We start from the raw sequence: 16,585 nt of genomic DNA, 5'->3' as shown, positions 1-16,585 counted from the left end.
AGAGCCGTGCTCTCCTATGGCTTTCTAATGCAATTGGCTTGCTGTCTTGATAAATTGTGTGGTACTATGATGATACCCTTGGAAAAGTACAATAAAAACATTATGACAAAAAAGTCAGTTCAATCACAACCTCTCCTGCCCACCAATAAATGTTGCTAACTAGTTCCTCTCTGCCATGGGTCTTCTGGGACATCTCTTCCACACCCTCTCTCCTACCCCAACCCCCATGCTCCTTGCAGCACCAGGATTATCTGTAATGTTGTCTAGCACAATTTATACAGGGTTACTCTTTTTAATGTTTAATATATTATGCATATTCATATTTGTTGATAATTCTAGTTTTTTTTTATCCACACCACTATGCATTTCATGTCACTCGCCTACTGCAGAGCACTTTTCTTTAAGCATCATGTAACTCATCACTTGTGCAGCCAATGAGCATTGCTTATGTAGGCTCAAACTAGTATATGCTGACTTCTCCAGCCCATGCTGATTGTTATTTCTTTAATATTTGTTTCCGTGCTGAGTGGATTGGGGTGGGGGGGCTGGGTAGTTAGAGGCACAGATTGACAATCACATCCTAAGGTGATAATAGATTTTACCCCTAGTAGGGCAAAATCTAAACTATACCCTATTGCGTCCAGAACCAGCCTTTTAAAAGTTCAAATGGAATGACTGCAGTACAGAACAAGCATTGGCATAGCCAATAGGTTTCGCCTTTGGGACCTTATAAGTATTTATTTATGCAGCACAATATCCTTGGTGAAACAACATCAACTGGTGCATTGCTAAACACTTCTGATTGAGATCAGATAGTGTCCTACATGGGGTAAAGGCCACTGGTTAACGCCAAATTTAATTTGTGAATCTTAAGACATACCACTTGACTCCTTTTTAGGATTCATTTAACCATGATATACAGCATCATAATTTGTTTTGGTTGCTTCGGACCTCCGGTTATGTCAGATAGTGAAATTCTCTTTCATGACACTCTACGAAAGATCTCACAGCCTGTGAGTGACTAAACATACCCTGTGATAAGACGTCTTTGATCCACTGGGCATCCTCCATCACTGTGTGATACATGTGTCTATCAGTTAGAGGAAAATTGAGAAACAATATCAAACAATCATGATGACATGACAAATCTTCAATAAACGAGTTCATATCAGTGGTGTTCCTTGGGCAGGACCTTGAGAATGAAATCTTTTAATACTTCCCACTACACACTGCCCTTTAACCCCCTCTCCCAGGCAGAACCATAGAGAAGTCAGTTGAATCATTGGTGTGTAAAGGTTAAAAGTAGAAACTACATTAGAAATGAGAATATGGCAAGGAGTAATAGAGGGAAGGGAGGGGCAACAGAACATCCAATGTAAGATTGGAAAGGGGGCGACACAGGTTCCAGAAAGTCTTTTTTCAGTCTCTGATTCTGCGATAAAACGTATTTGGGTTAATAGTTCTTGCTTTGTCAATATGCTGTTATGAAAAGTCATTTCCTTTCGCAGTACAAGAGAAGTTAATCATGTTGTATTGCCAATGGGCTGATGCTGTCTCCACCTCCCTTGTATTGTCAGCTCCTTTCCAAACGATATTTTGGCGAATTAAAATAATCACAGTATTTTAGACAACCACTTTCTCAATCTCATTATCCATGACGTGCAGTTCTTCTGCCTGTACTGTGACCATTGTTGACTGCCCACAGATCTGCTGATGATCCTTCCAGTCCTGCAGAAAGAAGACAAAGAGTAGTAGAGAAAAGTTAAAAAGAGAAGACAACCATGTAAAAAGTGTACTATGGGCCTCATTTACAATAGTAAATTTACACGTCGTTTTACTCATGTAAATTTACTACTACACCTAGGGGTAACTTTACTAAATTAGGTATTCATCATTTCTGAATGTAAACTTACATGTTTCTGCTCCCTAGTGAAGCCTTCTACACTAGAATTTATGAGTGTACAGTTACTACCTGAAATTGTACACACATTGGCAGAGGTCTCTGCCACTGGGGTAGAGATCACCCCCATGGTAAATTTTGGAAATGGCCTTTCTTTCCCTCAACTTTTTGCCTTTCCCCTTACCGGTTTTCCGCTGATATAGGTGCTAGCCTTAGGACTTTGAGCGCATTTGACACTGCCATTAAGTGCCAAAACGATGTGCTTATCATATACATTCTGGTGATTGGTATACACATGATTGGCTGATTCGAGTTCACTCCAAGTCCCATATCTAAGGGTAAGACATATACCAAGGGCATGTACCTTGAATGCTCCTCCATGGGCCTGCAGCACTGGTTGTGCCCTCAACAGAGGTAGCTCATCGATTGACCCACAAGTTTGCCCTGGTGGGGCCTTTATGCACAGGTTACTGTTACTCGACTTGGCATTTAAAAAGCTATGTGCCAAGGTTCTGCATGTCTCTTGCTACTTTGGAGTTGTCCCTGGGGCAGGATGTGGTGTTGGGAAGAGGTAGGGCATGTGATTGTGTGTGTTACATGCAAGGGTCGTGAATGGCACCGGATAGTGTGTTTGGTACAACGGAGCATGCTTCTCACATTGAATTAGCATGGGGAATGGTAAAGAAAGGCTATTGAGAAGTATTTCCAACGTGCAGAATTGTAGCAGTATAGAGTTTGGTATCGATCAGTCCGTAATGGTCAATCCTTTCCGGTTGTGCAAGTGGATTTGACATCACTAAGGTGGAAATGTCACTTTGGGAAAGTGGGCATTTCGATGCTCATGGCTCTGTGTGCTGGTTGGCCTGTCTCCAGTTCACATCTGGGTGCTGGGGGAACAGCTACATCTCTACATTCCTGAGAGAAGGCCATATACTAGGGGCTCAAGGGAACTGCAGCCTTTCTGGGATGGTTGCATGGGGGTGGTATTGGGGCCAACATTCCAAGGGGCAGGGTCTTGGTCCCACTAAAGATAGTGATCAAACCTCCTGGGCAGACAGAACAAAATTTAGAGCCGGCCGGTGCATTTCAAAGGTGGCCTTTTAAACTGATCGCATCTTCAAAGGCCATTGTGGGTATACCTACTGAGGCTCCGGCCTCGGACGTTAGAGAAGCTTTTTTTTAAAAATATTTTTATTAGAGCAGGATTCCTGGCAGAAGAAACATGACATCACAGGTTGAATAAAACCAGATGAGAATTGCCGGTTTGAAATAGCTAGCAACAAAACATGTTACATGACATTGTATAGAAAAATCAGGGTTAACATCAGCCATAGAGATACTTGATCAAAATTTGAGAAGATTAAAAAAATGGGAAGGTGAATACAGAATGTATTCCACAGTAGCATATATTTATTAATAACTGTTACTACATAGTTGTTAAACTAAAATCTAAACAATGGCTACATCAGTCTAGTGGAAAAAGAAATCAAAAGCTATTTAAAACAAATATTTTAGTAAAAATGCAGGCATTTACTAAAATTAATACAAATGGCTGCATCAGTACAAATATAAAAAAACTCTTTAAAGTGCATGCGCGGCTAGTAGCCGATATTTTATTAAAGTGCGGAGATAAACTCCCTACAACAGAGGGCTCTTGAAATCTACTTTACTCAGATATAAGAGTAGAAACTTTTTGCCAGATAGCTCTAATTCTTACAGAAGCTCCTACACGTTTTGCATAGGCCTCCTCGAATCTCTAAGTCCTGCACATTTTATTAACCCAATGGTCAATCCTACGTTTTTTATTAGTCTTCCAATTTTGCAGGACAAGTAACTTAGCAACCGCTATAGAAATTACTATAAAATACTGTTGATATTTCGTTAAACATTGCACCTCCCCCGATAAACCAAATAAAACCAGCATAGAAGATGGGGCAATAGTTAAAGCTAGAAATTGAGAAATCATGATAAAAATGTCCTTCTAAAATTGCTGTAAGTTGCTACACTAATAAAATAGGTGTACCCAGCCCTCATCATCCTGTTCATTGCATCTGAAACATTGGTTCGGATTCGTTGGAAACATTTTACGCAATCTCAGAGGGATTTAGTATGCTAGCCATCTGGATAAAAAATTCATTCTCTTAAAAATAGCGCCTCGCAATGCTTTATTCGATAACTTACTAGGCTGCTACCACTCTTTCGCATTAAACTTTCAGCCTGTCTCTGAATGAATTTTCTTGAGCTCTTTCATAATAACCTCTTCACTATGAGCCTGCTGACGTAATAGCTGATACCAAAATCACACATTCACAATTTTATTCAACATCTGCCAAGTGATTTGACGTGCGGCCTCACTCAGCATGGTATTGTTTTTAAGAAAGTTTACGAGCTGAAGAAAACTCATAAAGAAAGCGGTATTTAAATTGCAAGATTGCAATCGTACCGTTTCCCAAGTAATTAACGACTCATGGTTATAAAAACCCCAAGCTGACCAAAACCTAATTCTTGCCATACTTGGTAAAGCCCTCTAGGCAACGTTAGACCTCCTTCTGCACAATCTTGGATAGGGGTTTAAGCATGGTATGCTGGATTATCTCGTGATTAGTAATAAAGCTGACTCCTTGCTGCTAATGCCAGTATGACTTTGTATCTGTTCTTTTTAGGAGGTTTCGCTATCGTAAAAAAGTGGGGAGTTTTAATCCACTTTTCTTCCATTGATGTATTAGAAAGAAAATATCAAAAACTGAATTTTCCTCTCCTAGTTGTGATAACAGATTGAGCAAAGAGGCCTGGTAGTAGGTTGGAAGATGTGGGAGCGCTAATCCCCCAATTCTACAAACAGTTGTAGTGTAGCTAGCTTAACCCGGGAGTGCTTATTATTTCACACAAACTTCCAGATTATTTCGTCCAATTCTTTAAAACAGGAGCCTGGGATTTTCAAGGGAAGATTACTAAAAAGAAACAAAAACAACTGAAGCACCGACATTTTGACCATAGAAATCCGACCTATCAGTAATTTTTTCACTTTCGCAAGCGTACTGGTATAATTCAAAGGAAATAATTGGCCATAATCGTTTGTGACAAAAATATACGTATGTATCTGACTGGACGTGGCGATCTTAGTTGTAGGGAAGCAGGGATATCAGAAGGCACCAAATTAAATGTAAGGATTTCTGTTTTAGTTTGGTTCACTTTATATCCCCCTACCTGCGTGAATTTCTGAATTTCCTCCAATGCATTCTGTATATTAGATCCCCATCTTTGAGATATAAGATTATATCATCTGAATATAACTTAATTTTTGCCATCCCTTCCATTGGGGCCAAAATCAGTTAACTATTACGAGCTTTGACAGCAAGGGGTTCAATAAACAGAGAAAACAAAAGAGGGCTGTTAGAAATGGGATCCCTGGTTGGCCAAGGCTTGTGCCAAGGCCAGGCAGAAATCACCATTTCTAGTTAGGGTAGGGAAGTCACCCGCCAAGACAACCCCTGCTCACCCCCTTGGTAGCTTGGCACGAGCAGTCAGGCCTATCTCGGAGGTCATGTGTAAAGCATTTTCGCACGCACCCCCAGCAACAACCTCCCGGGCCCCCCACAAAAGGAACTCCACACCATATATATATGAAAAATAGACTTTGTATTGAAAAACATACTTAGGGATAAATACACAATTTACAAGGTGCCAGGGGCACGGGCAGGGATTACAAGGGACTATACACAGGACAGGGCCAGGGGACCACTGCCAAGAATATGCACCTGATGGAACGGCATTTAGGACACATAACCACTGGGAGTTCCTAGAACTAGTACTAGCACACATAACAACCAGGAGCTAGTATTAGAACACATGACAACCTGGAACTTAATAGAACTAGCAGTAGAACTCACTCCAGCCAGAAGCCACATATGAGACCTAGGATATTCAGGAGGTAATGAAGGACAAGCACATAACATAACAGGAGCACCTTCAGAGATGCAACACTAAATAACGCACAAGAATCCCATTTAGAACATCAGGTAATAACTTCCAACAGGCCAGCGGCCTTTTCTGGGGCTAGGGCCCCCTAATGTCTCAAGAGTCAGGACAGGCTGCAGGGAGCCATGACTAAACCTACACGTGGCAGCTGCCCACGAAGTGCTGGGCAGCTGAGGGCCCAGGATGGGCCAACATGATGGAGCCTCGCAGGCTCGGGACAGATCACTACTAGAGGAGCCTCTCAGGCTCGAGAACAAGATGCTGGCTGAGCCTCACAGGCTCGAAGGATAATGGACAAAAGGCGGAGCCTCTCGGGGCTCATGGACAGAAGGGGGAGTCCCTCTCGGGGGACTCGGTATCACTGTGGCCCCACGGGCCATGACGGAGCCTCTCGGGGCTCAGGAAGCAAGATGCGGGCAAGGGCCGAGCCTCGCCGGCTCGGTGGGCCAAGGACCAAATGGTGGAGCCTCTCCGGGCTAGTGGACAAAGGTGGAGTCCCTCTCGGGGGACTCGATATCACTGTGGCCCCACGGGCCATGACGGAGCCTCTCGGGGCTCAGGAGCAAAGTTGTGGGCAGGCGGGGTCCCCCCTCGGGGGACCCGGCATCACTGGGGGCCCCACGGGCGTTGGGACACACCAGGGGCTTCAATCGAGGGGAGGGGCGGGCACCGGCACGTGTCCCGACGCCCCTCCTCTCCCTCGCGCACTGCAGCACTCACCGGTTGGACGCGCCGGTCTCCTCTGCTGCGCAGGCTTCTCGTTGCTCTCCGGGGCTCTCCCTCAATCTCTGGAGCCCCGGGGGGATCGGCAGTTTCTCGGGGGCAAGGCAGGAGCGCGGAGTAGGCTCCCGTCGCTCCTGCTTCGACGAGCTCCATCCGCCGGCCTCTCCACCCTCCTCGGGCCGGCAGCCAATCACGGCGCGGCCTGGGGAATGACGTGACGGGGAATCCCTGGCCGGCCACCAATACCAGCGCGGCCCGGGAATGTCGTCACGAGGATCCCGGGCGGCGGCGGTGAACTCAGGGTGAATCACGAGGGGTCGGCTCCCTCGAAGAGTGCAATAACGGCAGGGAATAAAGCGAGGTAGGCACTCGCTGAGGCTCAGGAACTTCAGCAGAACAGGGCAAATGCCGGGTGGGCACCGGCTTGGTGCATGCAGCACTCCCAGCGCCAGTAACACGAAGGACGCGCTCCAAAGCGCTAGAAGGCAGGAACCAGCGCTTCCAGGCGCTAGGTAGGAGGGACAGCGCTCCCAAGCGCTAGGGGTCAGAGGAAAGCGCTCCAAAGTGCTAGATGAAGGATAGCAAAGTCCATGGGAGAGTCCAGGACCTCAGGTGGAGCACAGCAGCTCCTCGCAGGGAAAGTCCATAAGAAGTCCAGGAGCAGGGCAGGGCCCAGGGAGGCAAGCCAACCCTGGGCCCAAGCAGCAACAGCCCCTGGTAGATTCAAGTTGGGAACAAGAACCTTTGAGAAGAGGTCACAGCCCTTTTTATACAAGAAATTCCTTTGTCTAAATGTGCTGGGTGGGGGAGAAACCAGTCGCAGCTGGTTTTGGGAGTATCTTGTTTTCCCCAACCACCCCTTTCATTCATCAGGCAGGCCAGGTCATCAGACGCACCCCAGGGGGGTGGAGCCAGCATTGTGGGGGAAAGCCCAGCCCCATACAGGATACAGGCACAGCTCCTCCCTCACATCAACATGCTAATCTCTCCATTCACCACCAGGCAGACCCACACAGACTCTTGGAGCCAGGCTCCCCAGCCGGCTTCAGCCAATCACGCGCCAGCACACCTACTGCACGCACACACCCATGTCTAGAAGTGGCACTTCCCTTCTAGACACACACATGCCGCATACATCATCTTGCAGCATTTAACAACACGAGTCCACACATACCAGACTCGAGCCTGTACCCCCCACGCATCCGGAACTATCAGGGCCACATACATTCCCTATGCATTCCTATGGGAGGCAGGCCTCTCTCATCTACACGCACTCAGAGTGGGAATCACCATCCCCAGGTCACATAACAAGCAAAAACTTCAGGGGTGGACCTGCCAGAAGGGCCCAGTCCAACAAGGGCATAACAGACAGTCCTGTTGAGTGCCGCGTTTAATATTCACCCTCCCGGTCTCTGTTCCATTGATGATAATTTTGGCTTCTGCCTGACTATATAATTCTTTTAACATATGTATCAACTGTAATGGGACACCAAACTTATCCAAAATAAAAAAAGAAGGCACACCAATCTACCAAATCAAAAGCCTTTTCGGCATCCATCATCAGAATGGCCGCTTTTATCTTGTTAGCCGAAAAAATAATCAATCGCTTCTATTAAGAAATATGTGTTAGTGGCCATTAGACATCCTGGAAGGAAGTCATTTTGATCTGTATGAACCAACTGTTGGGCGCATGGAGCAATCCTTCTTGCCCAAACCTTCATAAACAGTTTGTAGTATATATTTAACAAACTGATAGGGCGATAGGAATTAGAATTGCGAAGATCTTTATATTTTTAAGGAAGACTACCAGTACTGACTCCTTGAAGCTTTTGGGGGTATCTGTTGAAAATAGCAATGTGTATGTACATAAGCGGCGTTCATTTGTGTTCACAGTACCCCTTGTCGTAAGCAGAACGAAGATCGCTAAAACACTGACTGTGTTATCCCGCTAGCATAGACCCATGCACACACGTACACGACAGCCATTTTAGGTGCCATGGTCTCTCTGCTTGCGATCGATCACCAGCGCCCCTTCCCTGACCCTGCAAGCTTCCCCCAGGCACCCTGACTGCCCCCGCTCTCACATGCACAAGTCATGAGCCCTCCCCTCCCGCATGACTCTGTCTCTGAAAAACGCACCCCGCGCCTGACCAACACCTCCTTTCCCTTCATGAATACCCCTCCTTTGATGACCTCTTCCTCCGAACCTAATTGCCTACATGGACCGCTGGTCATCCCTTAGCCTGAGGATACAGTTTATTGCCCACTACTGTATGCACTCGCCTCTCTTGAAAGGAGCCACTATTGATCATGGCTACCCCACCCCCTGAGATTCAATCAGGCGCACACATTCCAATGGAATCAGCAGAACACTCAGCTGCGTGACAGCCCCCTCCTATTGTATGGAGGATAAGGGCCCCTACTGTAGCCACGTGTTGGAATATCTTCATACTTCACAATGTCTTGATTGTAATAAAGGATGCCTGTGTGCCACAAACCTGTGTATAAAAGACGAAGCCTCAGAGAAACTTGTTAGAGCACCTCCCGAAGACACTATGCGAGTGTCCGAAATGACATGCTCTCCTCATGAGAAATAAACCTTTTTCCTTGTCTTCCTGCTTCCAGTGCCCGTCTCTTCATTTGGTAATTATTCAAGATGGGAACTAAGAGTCGCCCTGCACCAGCAGCCTGGGCATCAGGTGCGATATGGGCTGACTTTTCCCCATATCTATTCTGTCCTTTATTTGAAAAAACTGTTTTGTTTAAGAAAGGAAGTAGTTCTTGGAATATCTTATATACTTCCACCGGGATCGCCTCGGACCCACTAGCCTTGGCGTGGGACATACTTTTTAGTACTGTCAAAATTTCTGAGGTTCCTATCGGGCCATTGAGCGTCTCAATACGTTGCTGAGATATCTGCGGTAGCTCCAGTAATTCAAAATAGGACCTCAATTCTGACTCTTCTACCGCCTGTGTTTCCGTATAAATTTGTTTAAAATGAGAGAGAAAAACTTCCAATATTACCTGTTTATCTTCTTCTAGCAGGCTATTAGAAGGATTTCTAAAAAGACTAATTATTTGCGCCGCTTTCTGACTTTTCGTAGTCAAGGCCAGGAATCTGCTAATATGCTGGCTTTCCTCATAGACCTTTTGTTGATCCGCCTTGCTTCCAGAGATCTCCTCTAACAAAAAGAAATCCTTCAATTGGTCTTTCGCTTTTACTAATACCTGCTGTTGTGCTTTAATAATATGCTCTACTGTTGCTGTTAAATCTTATCTTGCTTTCTCCACAGGGGTCTGTAACTCCAGAATCTTTTGCTTGTGTTGTTTACTTATCCTATGCTTATAGGATATTGTTTGTCCTCTAAAAATAGCTTTAAATTAGAGAAGCTATTGGATATGGAACTACACCGGTTTGACGCTGGGACATCGATACAAGGAATCATTAGGGCAGGATGGACTGCAACTGGATTATCCGCAGACTTGTGGCAGCCTGGAGCTTGTCATGCTCCAGGAAGGGGACTATCACTTGGTTTATTTTGCATGGACATTGCTGGCCTGCAAAAAAAGTGCCGACTGTCATGCCTTTGGTCCCTAAGTAGTCTCCAAAGGCCTATTAGCTGGCCTCCTGTCCACAAGATCCCAATGACACAAAGGATCTCTCAGTTTCCACAAGATCATAAGAACTGCGTAGGGTGCGGTGGAAAAGGGTGGAAGTGATTGTCGTTTGGGACACAGACCGTCCTCGCGTACACAGTAGTCATACTGTGCAGAGGAGTGTACTCGTAAAGATCAGCAGCGCACCTGAGGTGCTGGGACGTGAGGAGTTCGAGGAGTGTGGGAGAAACTGTTCTTCCAACCAGTAGACATATGCTAGCTTGCGCTCTGGAGCGTGTGGTGTTCGAGGGAGGGGGGGGGGGAGGTCGGTGACCTGAGCTGGGACCTGAGACTGTTATTGACCTCCAAATCAGAAGGACGACAGTGCATGACATCGTGGCCTTCGTCCAGGGCGCTGGCTTCCTCTCCCTGGACCCACGCCACAAGGTACTTTGTTGTGGAAAACATTGCAATGGGGCCCGAAGGGTTTCGTTGTGCCTTGTGGGCACCTATGGTTGGCTGTCAGGAGCTACGGCAGATTGCACCTCCACTTGAGGGGAAACATTTCTACAGACTTGGAAGCGCACCAGCTTCCTGGCGTACAACCTTTTGTCTATATGTATCTGGTAGCCTGAGAACAACACCTGATCTAAGTTATCATATAGACCATGTCTGGGGTGAACCTCCTCTGACACTGACTCAGGAGCCTGTGTGAAGCTTTTTAAATAGTTTTTCCGTTATGAAATGGGAGACAAGGAGACTTACAATGTTTAGATATTAGGCGATCTTACCTCTTTAAGGTGATTTTGGAAAATATCAGCTTATAGCACAGATAGCTGCAGGTTTCCATAAATGGCTGTCTGCACTCTCCACCCAAGGGTGGAATTCCTCTTTCTATTCTCAAAAAAAAATAATGAAGTTGGTCATTTTAACCATAAGGTACTGATTATAGTTGCCATACTCTGGCAGAGCAACAAGGCACGTGCTCTTAACGATTTCTTGCCAGAGCAGTCCAAGTCCTTCACTCTGTTTGGATGAACTTTGGACAAAGAATCAGAAACAATTGCGAAAAGAGTGCAGACAAAAGCCATATAATGAGCTGTTATGTTCTCAGGTTAAGCCCATGTGGCGAAGCTGCTCATTTCCTACATTGTCCTCTGTTTCACAATAACATTTCTGCAGTGAATTGTTGAACATATTTGCATGCACGACAATGTTGGATTAGTTTCTCTGAAATTACTTTGTTTACACATCTAGCTTCGCATTACGTTATCATGATGCCTCAAACATCAGGTTAAAGGCCTCTTTATGCACTATGTACAAATGTCATTCTGTCTTCATCCACAGGGTGACAAATTCATAACATTGCAAATCTACAACGTGCAAGGCTGCTTTCTATTATAAATAATGAGCCTCCCAATAGATTAGCAGAGGAGGCACTTCAGCTGACACAAAGGATACCTGCATGCTGGGACTTCACCACGCAGCAGTTTGACATCTCTGTGAGGGGCGTCCAGTTCGTGATCAAGACGGGGTCCTTAATTCTCTCCCATCAGGTAAAGGGGTTGGATCGTCCCATGGGGAGGTTCTTGGCTCTACACCCACACATACTCTATGTATACTTAGAGTAGGGTTCGCATAGTAGGAGTATGCCTGTTTACTGCCTTGTTTATACGCTTTTGGTGTATGTAATCACTTTCATCCGCTTCTTTCTACTGTTTATTTCAGCACATGTATTCTATACAAGAATAAACGTTGGTTTAACAAAAAATCTAAAATGTCCCACTGTGTATTCTGTATATTTCTCGGAGTACAAATAAGCACAAGTGACTGATGGAAAGGTTCTGATCTGTTTCCACGATCAGTGAGGAGACTGGTTTGTCATGAATACCAAGGTGTGATAGAAAATGGCACCTCTTCCATGAATAATCCCTTGTTGCCTGTAATGAAACCAGACAATTTATACTGTCTAGTCTTAGACTACAGACATTTGAACACTTCCACACCCACATTTGCAGTACAAAATGCACATAGTGCCACACTGATAAATAACATTGTACTGAAGAAATACAAAATTAGATATCTCAATTAGATTTTTCTACCAGAATATAGTGCCTGGGAGCAGATATTTGACCGCATTTACAGCGCTAGGTTCACAGCATCAATTTTGTAGTTAACCTCAAGGGTATAAGAACAGCCCGGGGCTGTTCTCAGCCAGGGTAACAGAGTTACTTCAAAATTTTGATTAGGAGGCATTATTCTATGTAGATGACATCTAACGGACGAGGAATTAATGGAACACTTGGCCAGAGTAAAGCACATAATTCTGGGATTTACTCCCCTGGGTTACAAATTTAATTTTAAAAAAATCAAAAATTGCCTAACTCAATGTCCTGTTTCTAGGATATAAGTTGTCAAGTGAATGCAAAAGCCTTGCAGCACACTATTTTAGAAAACGTTGCACTGCTCCAACCTCCAACCTCTCTGAAAAGACTACAATCCATTCTAGGATTTTTTAATTTTGGCAGCACATACATTTTGGATAATGCAGAACGAGTAAAACCGTTCTACGATTTTATTGGACTTGACTTTTCAATCAACCATTGGACACAGGAACACACAAACATTTTACGTTCCCTACAAGCTGATATGATAGCTTCTAATCATTTGCACACACATGTAAACACCACTAACCAGGTGATCCGCATAGACGCTGGACCAACCGAATACACCTATATCGCTTTTAATGAAGGTGATAATGTACCTATAGCATACAAATCACTTTTGTACACAAAAGCTGAATTTTTTTTTGCACCCACTGTGAAAATTCGCACAGCGGTACAGATTGCTATAGTGAGAGAGCAGTAGCTTTGGGTAAGCGCATAATTGTCATTACCTCAGTACCGATCTTACAGGCTGTTAGTAAAACAAGAGTTCCAAATGCCAAAGCATTACATCCACGTTGGATCCAATGGGCTAACTCTTTCACAGCAACAGATGTAGATTACACATTCAATTCTACATTACAAACACAAGCATTCCTGCAGTATGAACAGGAATATCCTCTGCTGAATAAAATAATACCTCTAGATCGACATGAATACATCATTTATACTGATGAATCTGATCAACCTGCTGGATGGACAAGACACCAATATTCTGCGGCATGCGCAATAGTAAAGGGGCACATGCATAATCTAAAATTCTGTTCTGAAAAAACACACACACACACACATGCCTTAGGAGACTGTACAGCACAGCTGGCAGAGCTTAAAGCCCAGATAAGGCACTATCAAGTATGGATAAAAAATGCCCCACACTAATAGTGTGTGATTCATACTACTGTGTCCAGGCCTATAATTAATATCTTCACTATTGGGGCCAAAATGCATTTAGAGATTCCAAGGGTTGCACGATCTTGCACAAGATGCTTTGGGAACAGGTGGCGAAGATGAAAGAATGCTTGCCACAGGCTCATGTCATCCTCACATTGAGTCATCAGCGTGTTGGCATTCACGTTGATGAGAATTCCATGGCAGATGAGGCTGCTGAGGCAACAGTCTGCACTGCTGCTGTTGCTGCAAACACTCGTTCAAGTATGAGAATAAAGGATCCGGAGGGAAATTCGGTAGTTGAGAGAAAAAAACGTGACTTAAAGCAGTCCTTAACAGCAAGGTTATTAGGCTGGGGTGTCAGATGGGTCAATCACCTATGTGGGGTGCAGAGGGCACTCAATAACATGCTAAGAAAATCCATGGGGGGGGGGGGGGTCATACTCCTTACTGTTTGGTGTGAGAATGTGGGGACCAGACCTCAACAGTGTCAGCACAATGGTGGCAGAAACACCATTTGACATCAATGAATGTTTGGCTGTTTTACAGGAACTCAAGGGATTCCGGTGTGCATAAAGCAATGTCTAAGTAAAACACACAGTTAACTCCAGTGTATTCTATTTTTGATGAATGCATTCTTCGAGCCACCATGGGATGCTTTGGCTTCTAGTGAAACGGACACCAGCTCAACCATACACTTACAGGATGCAGTCCCTCCCTCAGTGGCGCTGTCGGAACTGGATGGAATCAGTTTTGCTCCATAAAACCTGCTTCGAGGCGCGCCTCTTGGACCATCGTCTCAGTTGTGGGCAACAGAATTGTTGCCTCTACCACTCATAACCCAAACAATTGGATTTTTCCATGTGGGAAAAATTTGGCCCGTTTTTTAAACAACATGAATCAGACAACTTTTTGCTTTTTCTAGGCACCATGGCTTTTTGAGTGCTTGGAATTTCAAATAGTATAATGACTTTGAGGATTTTATGTGAATATTTAAAAGGGAAGCTTGCTGTTAGATGCTTTTAAGAGTCGTTTTTTTAAATTTGTTTCATTATAGCCTGTTGGCTTTTTAAATAGCTTTTATATATTGACCCTTAGTATGAGGAGTGGGTGTTATGTTCCCTGGTTCGGCCCATGTAGCGAAGCTGCTCATTTCTTACATTGTCCTCTTTTTCACAATAACATTTCTGCTGTAAACTTATGCACACATTTGCATGCATGACAATGTTTGATTCATTTCTCTGAAACTACTTTGTTTACACATCTAGCTTCGCACAAGATAATCAAAATGCCTTGAACATCAAGTAGAAGGCCTCTTTACACACAATGTACAAATGTTGTTCTATCGTCATCCATTGGGCGACAGAGCTATCTACATATCCACAACATTACTGATCTACAACTTACATCGCAAGTTGGCTTTCTATTGTAATTAATAAGAATCCCAATAGATTAGAAGAGGATGCACTTCAGTTGACATAGAGGGTACCTGCATGCTGAGACTTCACCACTCAGTGGTCTGACGGGGTCCTTCATTATGTACCGGTTGGATCGTCCCTTGGGGAGGTTCTTAGCTCTACACCTACACACACTCTAGGTATACTTAGAGTAGGTTTCTCATAATAGGCGTAGGCCCGATTACTGCCTTGTTTAAATGCCTGCATATATACATTGTTTTAGCACTATGGTAGAACTATATCTACTATTTACGCTTTTGTTGCTTGTAATCAGTTTAATCCGTTTCTGTCTACTGATTATTGCAGCACTTGATTCTATACAAGAATAACGTTGGATCAATAAATATATTGAAAACGTACCACTGTGTATTGTGTATACTTCTACGAGTACAAAGAAGCACGAGTGACTGAGCGAAAGGGTGTGATCGATTTCTACGATCCCTGAGGAGTCAGGGTTGTCATGTTAGTGGTTGCCAGAAACCATTCGCTCCCGGGTAATGTTAGGGGGGCTTGTGGTGGCACTGTGAACTAGCTGGTCTATAGGCTAACGTATCCTGCGGGGGTGTCAGAAATCAGTCTAGGCACCTCACCCAAGGTTTATGTTGTCCCACAAACGAGGAGGTCCTACGGATTAGTGAGAACTACAGGACAGTGCAATGGATTTGGATGTTGTGTTCTCATTTTTGGACAGGCGGGGTGAAATTATTTTTTTTCAGCCCTTGTGCATCAATTCAAGAATGCTAGTGTGTTCCACTTGGCTAGCAAAAGAGTCAATGTGATTATTAGCTGGTCAAAGATTCAGGCACTTTAGACTAAGGACTAACTGCTTTAACAAACAAGGACTAGAAGAATGTTTTACGGCACACATCATGCTGCTGGATAACCTGAGTAGGATCGGAGAAAACGGTGGAGATTGAAGATCAGGCACATGTATGACTAAGAAAACCTTGAAGCTGTTAATATTGGTAAAGGTTGCAAAGCAAATAAGAATTTAAGGCCAAAGCAGTTGTCAGGTCAAGTCTGTAGATGAACACAAATGTCTTCATAGGTCGGTTGAAACAATCAAAAAACATCCAGAGCTAAACTCTCAATAGGTTGGTTAAACCACTAAAAAATCAAAAAAACACACAAAGCTAAACTGACCAGCTCAAATGTAGAGTATTTCCAGATCTTGGAGTGACAGGAAGAAAGAGAAAAATTGAAAATCTTGTAGATTTCCACCACCTTCCACCCATACAATTACGCCACAGAAATTGAAGAAAGTGATGCAGACACTTGTGCCAGGACGGGATCGCCATCAGGAAATGATATGCACCAATGTTAAATAATTTGTGGTGCAGATGGAGTAACCTGCTGGACCACAGGACACTAATGCCTACAGATACAATACTCATATCACAAAAACACTGGCAAAAAAAGGATCATGCTTCTCGATCAAGGGTGTAGAACAAGGCCTGCAGGTAGCTAGTGAGACTATATAGAACAGATTCTTACATAAACCCTTTAAAGATGCTTCAGTCGTTGAGAAAATGGGGCTTAAATAACAACGTTGATAATGGTCTGCAAAACAGTTGAGATCTTTTGGAACTACAGGTAGG

At 44.2% G+C, this 16,585-nt stretch overlaps 1 protein-coding gene across 2 annotated transcripts in view; it reads right to left on the bottom strand.

Moving 5' to 3' along the window:
• Positions 1–1,168: 1,168 nt before the first annotated feature.
• The window catches only part of DEAF1 (DEAF1 transcription factor), a 519,741-nt gene continuing 504,324 nt past the window's right edge, over positions 1,169–16,585 (bottom strand). For both annotated transcript variants that reach the window (XM_078682816.1, XM_078682815.1), the window contains exon 12: positions 1,169–1,728. In XM_078682816.1, coding sequence (XP_078538942.1) covers positions 1,624–1,728 — 105 coding nt within the window. In that variant the 3' untranslated portion in view covers positions 1,169–1,623. The remainder of the gene's footprint in view (positions 1,729–16,585) is intronic.

The sequence above is a fragment of the Lissotriton helveticus genome, chromosome 3_1, assembly GCF_964261635.1.
Source record: "Lissotriton helveticus chromosome 3_1, aLisHel1.1, whole genome shotgun sequence".
NCBI classification, from domain to species: Eukaryota; Metazoa; Chordata; class Amphibia; order Caudata; family Salamandridae; genus Lissotriton; species Lissotriton helveticus.
Note: the sequence above shows the minus strand (reverse complement) of the source record. Positions and strands in the feature narration are given on the sequence as shown.